The following is an 8,049-nucleotide window of genomic DNA, read 5'->3' as shown; positions in this document are numbered from 1 at the left end:
CACAAGGGAGAAGACCTTGTTTATGATTGGTGTAACACCCTAACTATTAAAATGTTACGCTTCCGGCTGCGCCACTCTGATAGGTCGGATATTACGACGACTCTTAAAATATTTAATACTAAAATATGAGCCTGTTTAAACTTAACACGTATTTTTCAAAACATGCATCCATACTTTCAATACAGATTACAACACACGCACGCACGTACGCACATTGTTGATTTTACAAGCATTACATAACCAAATTTCTATTCCTCTTATAAAAACTTGTAAGGATGAAGGTGAGGAAAAAAATAACTAATACCACACAAAACATCTTTTAAACAGAAGAGGAATATATAAGATTTCTATCTTTAAAATACCTTTCGATTTCAATTTGTAAATTATTTTCATTCAAATGCTAATTTAATAGAAATCAGAGATAAGTAAATTAACTCTCTTTTATTTATAAAATAAGATTAAAAATCCAGATATTAAAAATTAAGACATATAAAAATATTTATTATTTTTCAATTACAAATACTCTAAATTATAAATGAGAATTACTCTTCTTGCATATGAAAATCTCTAAAAATTATAATCTTAATTAAATATAATAGATTATAAATAATTTATCAATAAATTTTCAGAATCCGGAGTGTTACAACTGATAGGGGTTCCATAAGAAAGATTTGAAAAAAAAAATTCATCAAATCCCATGATAAAACAGTGTACACATTCTGATAAAAAAAATCTTGCATTAGGCGTGCATCGCCATAATTGCACTACACTGGATAATATGAACCAAGTTCTTTCCATAACACTTTGATTCTTGTAAAGTATTGGGAATCAATCATGGCACCTTAGTTCAGATTCATAAATTCTCTCGAGTTCAAATATTCGAGGTCCATTGCCATGCTCAAATCTATATCTTTAATATCGTTCCACAATTTTTCTACGGAATCGGCATATACAAGTGAAGTTGTAATTTTTTTTGGAATCTGAATTGAGGATTCAAGTACTTATAATGTCATTTATATACTGTCAATTTTTGAATTGTTCGATATCTACTACTGGTCAAGTTGTGGAATTGTACCATTGATGACTCCTAACTTTTTCTTTGCATTGAGTGCCTTTTTTATGGCTCGACTCCATGGATGGTAATTTTTTTTAGTGAGCTGCTGAGTTATCAAGATCAAGCTAGGTTGATCTGTTGTTAAAAGTGCAAACGGATCAACCATTGATGAGGATCGATGAATCTTGAAAAGGTTGAAGAAGAATCAAATTTTTTTTTAGATTTCACTAATCGGAACTTCTTTCTATTAATAGAAAAAAGTAAAGCAACAATGTGAAGCAAGTTCTCATCAAACTCTTTATTTGAGTTCATGAGAAGAGAAAAAAATGGAAGATGAGAAAATTGTGCTAGAAAAAAACGGAGATTACGAAAACATGAATATTATATCTTCTGATATTATATTATAAGAGAGAATTATATAAAAGAGATAAATTCATGAAAAATGAGAACAAAGTAACTAGTATTAGAGATTTTGTTATCTTTATATATATATATATATATATATATATATATATATATATATATATATATATATATATATATATATATATATATATATATATATATATAAAAGGTTAGAGTGAGCATTTTGGAGGAGAATTTGTTAGTAGCACTCTAACAAAATTAATTAACTTTCAACTACTTTAAAGAAATTGGAACTAAACTAACTAATTTATTACATGATAAATATTATATCTATAAGTTTTACAGAAAAATATAAAACCTGTATATGCTAGTACCACAATTTATGAGGAAACAATAAGAATAAATCGTTGAAAATTAAATCTTTTTGTTTCATGCTTTTTAATTAGTAAAGAAATTAAAAACTATTTCATTCACCATGATTATTTACGGCATAATGACCATTGAAATATGAAACCAACAATATACCAACGATTTATATACAGGGAGAGCATAATAATATTTTAGTTAACTATTTGTCTTAACCAAAACATGTATGTATATTGTATACTATATGAAAATAGTAATTTAATAGAAAATTACAGTTTTTTATGTAAGGGAAAAATAATAAAAGGTTAATATTTATTTATTTTCCCCTCCCCCAAATATTTTCATGAAATTAGCTTATAATAGTGATTAGCTTATAATTGAAGTTGTATTCGTGGATCTTCTTTTTTGTTTGTATCTATGTATTATATAGTAACACAGAATTAATTTATATTTGTATAAGTAGTATAAAGATTAATTGACGATGATTCTTTTTAAAAGACTGAAGCAATGAAATTCAATCCTATGATGTGGGAAAAAAATTGGACAAACTGATGTATTTTAAATTGACAATTATTTTGAAATTGTGGAATATTTTTAGAACAAAAGAATAGTAATTTTCTAATAAATAATGTAAGATAATAAAACAAAAAAAATTAAGAAAGAAAAATAGACGTGTAAGACAAAATAGTTTAACTAAAATAGTATGTGTCGTGGGAGTAATAATATTTATTTTTTAATTAGAGATATAATTTTTCGTTAACATTATTGAAATTAGACCAATCAAAAAGAGTTTGGGATAGATATAAAGAAATGAGGAGAAGGATAGCGCACGTAACTTAAGCAACACTTATATGATAGAAACACAGCGAACTAACTATGTATCACTGTTCGCTACTCCTTGATTTGCCTTGCAATGATAATAATGCAAAATAATTTCGATACATAGAATGTAGGGTTTTCTTCTCTTTTTTACCACCACACACACACAGGCTCAACTAAAACTGGGTGCAAGATTGCAAGTAGTTATATGTAGTAGAGTTGGGGTAGAAAGAAAGAAAGAAAGAAAGAAAGAAAGAAACATGAGGGAAAATGCAGCAGCGCCACTTGTGTAGGGTCCACAGACGCAGTGAAAAGAGAGGGCACTCATCCCGCTCGTGCATGTCACGGGTTTCTGTTTTTATAGCCGCCACCAATTAATCAGTAATCACCACAAGATTCCGGATCCATTATTATTCCCTTTGTTTATTCAGATTCACAAGTTCCTCTTTCTCTCAATCAAGCTTTGCTTTTGCATCTTCTTTTCTTTTATTTGGTCCACCCAAGAAACAAAAACTCAAAGGGACGATAATCCTCTCCAGAAGCCAAAAGCCACCACTACCATATACTTATTATCACTATGAGTTCTTCCACCGCTGCTTCCTTTCATAAACGTTTCAAGCCTAACCACCACCACCACCACCACCACCACCACCATCAACATCACGCGTTCACGTTCACTTTTCTTCACTCTTGTTTCTTCTTCTTCTTTCTCTTGTCAGCTCCTCCTCCTGCATGCGCTTCAACGTTTTCTGGTAAATATTATTATTCCTTCTCTTGTTTATTTTTTCATTTTTATATAATTCATTAACACGAATGAATAAATGAAAACATAAAGAGATGGTGAAGTTTTGGTTCTTGGATGAAAAGACACCTTTTTAAGATCCAAGTAATTTTTTTCTTCTTTTCGCCAAAGTGTTACAAGTTAGAAGGTAGAACAAGATCTCTTTTTTCGGTCTCAGATTCCGATGTAATTAACGTGAGAGTATGAGAGCAAAGCATAAAGCATAAACCGGAATAAACGCCACCTCAGCGTTGTTTCACGGTCGAGTTTGTCACTTTTCTTTTCTGGTGGCGTCACGTTTAATTAAATCTGAGCTAGCAAACACAAACAAGAAAGAAAGAAAGAAAGGGTCTTCTTTTATATTATTATTATTATTATGTGAAGAGAGGAGGGGAAGATCAAAGAAAGTGAAGAACATGAGTCACTCTAGTCTCTATATGAGTAGTAATCAGCAATCCAACTAAAATATTATCACAACCAGTGTTGGTAATGTTGAGTTTTAACCACAGAACCGACTTGGGCTGTTCGAGCGGTCACTCATCCAATTAAGTAAGGGTCGGGTGTTCGAATCCACCTTGTGTATGGAGTAATCCATTGGCGACCCTTAAGTGGAGTTTAGATTTGCCGTGAATTAGTCTTTGACCTGTTAGGCTGAGAGATGTAATGAGAAACCAAAAAGACAAAAGCTAGTTCTAGAAGATTCTGGATATTTCTTGTTCAGAACCATCTTTTATTTTTTATTCAAAAGAGGAGAAAATTAAACAGGAAGCACAAAATTGTGTTTCTTTGTTCTTTTTTCTCCCCGTTATGGCTGTGAACTGCTTGGACATGCTAAGTATACTTTTACTTGAAATGATTATTAGGTAATGAAACTGGAGATTTAGAAAAACAAGGTGATTTGTTTCCACAGATTCTACGAGATGAGGCAGTGGGGAGACTCTATCAGCTTGGAAAGGTACATAATTCTCTCTCATAATTTTCCAAGAAAATTTTCTACTCAACTTATAATGCAAGAGGTGAGTATCTGTTCTTCACTGCAATGCTTCAGTCCAAAAGCCATGCAATAAAATGCATCATTGGATAACTACTTACAATCACTGGAGTCTGCATATATCTTTTTGGACTAATAAACATGTTTGGATGTCTGTTTGGAACTCCAAAACCATGGTTTCAGCAAGAGGCTAACCATGCTAACTTCAATTTCTATCTGTATCAAAGCATAACATTGTCATAAACCTGCCGCATTCCACAATCTAAATAAAAGGGGTTTTGTTTTGTCATGCACTACAATGAATTTGAGATCTATCTTGACCTGCAAAATTAATTACTTTTTTCTGTTCTCTTTTATCTGTTATTGCCACAAGATATATTTACGATTTATCTAACAATGTACTAAACAGTGATGGTGACTTGACAGATAAAAGGGATACTGTGAAATGGCTTATTCTTGAATATCTAATGTTATTGTTGGATGAACAGGTGAGTGATGGTAATGGCTATCTGGAGAGAACATTCTTGAGTCCTGCATCTATGAGAGCAATCAACGTTATCCGCGAGTGGATGGAGGACGCTGGTTTGAGAACGTTAGCATTCTAACTTCCTCAAATCTGAATAGCTTTTCTGAGAGCTTCACTGATGCTTATGCTTTATTCCAGTTGGGTGGACCAAATGGGAAACGTACACGGCCGAGTTGAAGGTGCGAATCCAAATGCCGAGGCCTTATTGATTGGATCTCACATGGTGAGGAATCTATATCCACAAAAATAATTTCAAATTAAGTTGAACTCTTCCTTTGAAAGCTGATGTATAATGTTGTTGATGCTTATTTTGTGTAGGATACTGTTGTGGATGCTGGCATGTTTGATGGATCACTAGGAATAGTATCAGCAATATCTGCACTAAAGGCTTTGAAAGTCAATGGAAAGCTGGAAAAGCTAAAGCGCCCTGTTGAGGTCAGATAAGTTACTGATATCATATAAGACTTTGATTGATTAAATTATGTTATCAACATAGAATTGATTTTTAAAGTAAAAGTGATTTATGTTTGGTAGTTCCACTAACCGTAATTTGTTTACTACATTAAGTACAACACAATAGTGCTAGTTTGTGTTCTTCTCATTGGTTTATTTTCTTGATAATAATGATGAGCATTGGAAAAAAGAGATTGTGAAATAAATGTACATATAAATTTCTGTGCTATGGGACTATTTTTTTGATGATCTGTTATTCCTGTCCTAACAGGTGATTGCATTTTGTGATGAAGAAGGAGTGAGGTTTCAAACTACTTTCTTGGGTAGTGGCGCTATAGCCGGCATTTTACCTGCTACAACATTGGAGATATCTGATAAGAGGTATCATTTCGGAAACTTCTGACTATAGCTATACTAAAATTTCCTTATAATCAGTACCATTTCATTTACTAGTGGAAACTTTTCCAGGGATGCAATGATAAAAGATGTTCTCAAGGAGAATTCTATAGAAATTACAGAGGAAAGTTTGTTACAGCTCAAGTATGATCCAAAATCTGTTTGGGGCTATGTTGAGGTATATAACAAACATTTGCACTCTTCAGCTATGTAGAACGTTTCAGAGATATGGCTACTGGAAAATTGACAATTTTATTGGTTTTTAAATGCTGCAGATTCACATTGAACAGGGGCCTGTGCTAGAACAGAAGGGTTTTCCACTTGGTGTGGTTAAAGGCATAGCTGGCCAGACCAGATTGAAGGTAACCAATAGGAATTCCGCCTGGATTTTTGTCTCAAATCTGTTCACTAGAAGAGTATTACTCTCTCTGTACCTTTTATCTGGTATCTGTGAAAATTTGGTAAGTTCTCGGATCAGTGGATCAAATTTTTAGTGACAGTTAAAAGGGAACGAAGGGAGTGTAATACAAGATTAATGTTGGTCAGTTTTACTTGTAGTTGCTGTATATCACTACATATATGTTGATGTAAGAAATAACAAACTTTGCAGGTTACTGTTAGAGGATCACAGGGTCATGCCGGGACTGTACCGATGTCCATGCGCCAAGATCCTATGGCTGCTGCTGCTGAATTAATAGTAGTTATGGAAAACCTCTGCAAGAACCCAGAAGAATTCCTTTCTTATGATGATCATTGCAGTGATTCTACGGTGAAATCACTTTCGAGTTCACTTGTTTGTACAGTTGGAGAGATATCAACATGGCCGAGTGCTAGTAATGTCATTCCAGGCCAGGTAAGAGACTTGAATATCTCAGTTATTCTTCCTTCTCTGCTTGTTTTTCAGATTCAATACTCATGATTACTATACTGATTTCTTGCAGGTTACATATACTGTGGACATTCGAGCAATTGATGACCTTGGACGCGAGGCTGTTATCTATGATTTATCAAAAAGAATGTATCAAATATGCGATAAGCGCTCCGTTTCCTGCAATATTGAACATAAGGTACAGTTCTTTTAGTTTTGATCCCCCCCCGCGGGGGGGCTCCCTCTTCTTTTATTGAATAGAACATGTTTTGAGTAACTTATTGTAGCTTCAAAATAGTTTGTAATCAATAACTTACAGTCCCTTTTGGTAGTGTTATGTATGTTCAAGATTTTCCGAAGTAAAAAGGCGAAAATAAAAGCAAGAAATTGAACATGCCTTATCAAAGCATATTCTTATAATCAATGACTTTGCTTGCTATTTTCATTGCAGCATGATGCAGGTGCTGTGATTTGTGATTCTGAGCTAAGTTCGCAGCTCAAATCCGCAGCATATTCTGCACTAAAGAGGATGGAGGGTGACATTCAGGATGAAGTTCCAACATTGATGAGTGGAGCAGGCCATGATGCAATGGCTATGTCTCATTTAACAAAGGTTACTATTTCTTTCTCACTAAAATATTGAAGTATCTTACATTTTCGATTTAAATTTTCGTTGTCTATCTGTTTAACCGTTGCTTTCAGATAAACCCTTCATTCTGAGAATTGTTATGAACAGGTTGGGATGCTGTTTGTGCGGTGTCGCGGAGGAATAAGTCACTCTCCTCAAGAGCATGTTCTAGATAATGATGTTTGGGCTGCTGGTTTGGCAACCCTCTCATTTCTGGAGAATCTATGAAACTAAATAATAACTTGTGCAACACTTTGTAGTAATATATATAGAAAAAAAAAAAAAAAGAAATCATAACATGTAATTATCCCTTAATTTTTTGAGTTAATTCATCATAATCCAGCCTCCTTCTTTAGATAACTTGAGTCTCCTTTTAGATATTTATATTAGTGTACTTGAATTTTTATTTTTTGGTTATCTTGCCATATAATTGGAGGGCCTGTACATTCTTCTGAATTTTCTTTTAGTACGATTGAGAGTCTATGATTGATCTTAACCTTCTTTGTATCATTGAAAGAATTTGCTGGTGGCTAATTAACTATGGTGTTTATGTAATTTGTGGCTAGCTCTAAGGATATGCTTACAAAAATGAATGGCATGAATTATTAGCGTTAGAATATATTAGGATCAATTAACATTTATTAGAATATTCAGAATGAAATAATGAAACAATGTATAAGGGTATAGCATAATATTTTATAACAAATAAGAAAAAAGACAGATAGTTCTTTAATTTTTTAAATTTTTGACAGATATATTTCTGATAAAATTTAAATATAAAAAAGTTCTTGACTTTAATAA

The 8,049-nt window shown here is 32.8% G+C and overlaps 1 protein-coding gene across 2 annotated transcripts; it reads left to right on the top strand.

Annotated features, from left to right (window-relative positions):
- The first annotated feature begins 2,997 nt into the window (after positions 1-2,997).
- On the top strand, positions 2,998-7,704 carry LOC130976791 (allantoate deiminase 2). 2 transcript variants are annotated; one of them, XM_057901717.1, is made up of 12 exons: positions 2,998-3,357; positions 4,250-4,341; positions 4,866-4,969; positions 5,042-5,126; positions 5,222-5,338; positions 5,628-5,737; positions 5,825-5,930; positions 6,028-6,114; positions 6,363-6,605; positions 6,694-6,819; positions 7,072-7,233; positions 7,357-7,704. In XM_057901717.1, the coding sequence occupies exons 1-12, from the start codon at positions 3,183-3,185 to the stop codon at positions 7,474-7,476; spliced, it is 1,527 nt and encodes a 508-aa protein (XP_057757700.1). In that variant the 5' UTR covers positions 2,998-3,182; the 3' UTR covers positions 7,477-7,704. The 2 variants fall into 2 exon arrangements, with proteins under 2 accessions (XP_057757700.1, XP_057757701.1); XM_057901718.1 differs by having other exon boundaries at positions 3,118-3,357; positions 4,297-4,341.
- The last annotated feature ends 345 nt before the right edge of the window (positions 7,705-8,049 follow it).

This window comes from Arachis stenosperma, chromosome 4, assembly GCF_014773155.1.
Source record: "Arachis stenosperma cultivar V10309 chromosome 4, arast.V10309.gnm1.PFL2, whole genome shotgun sequence".
NCBI lineage: Eukaryota > Viridiplantae > Streptophyta > Magnoliopsida > Fabales > Fabaceae > Arachis > Arachis stenosperma.
The sequence above is the reverse complement of the archived record's forward strand: the minus strand, read 5'-3'. Positions and strand labels throughout refer to the sequence as shown.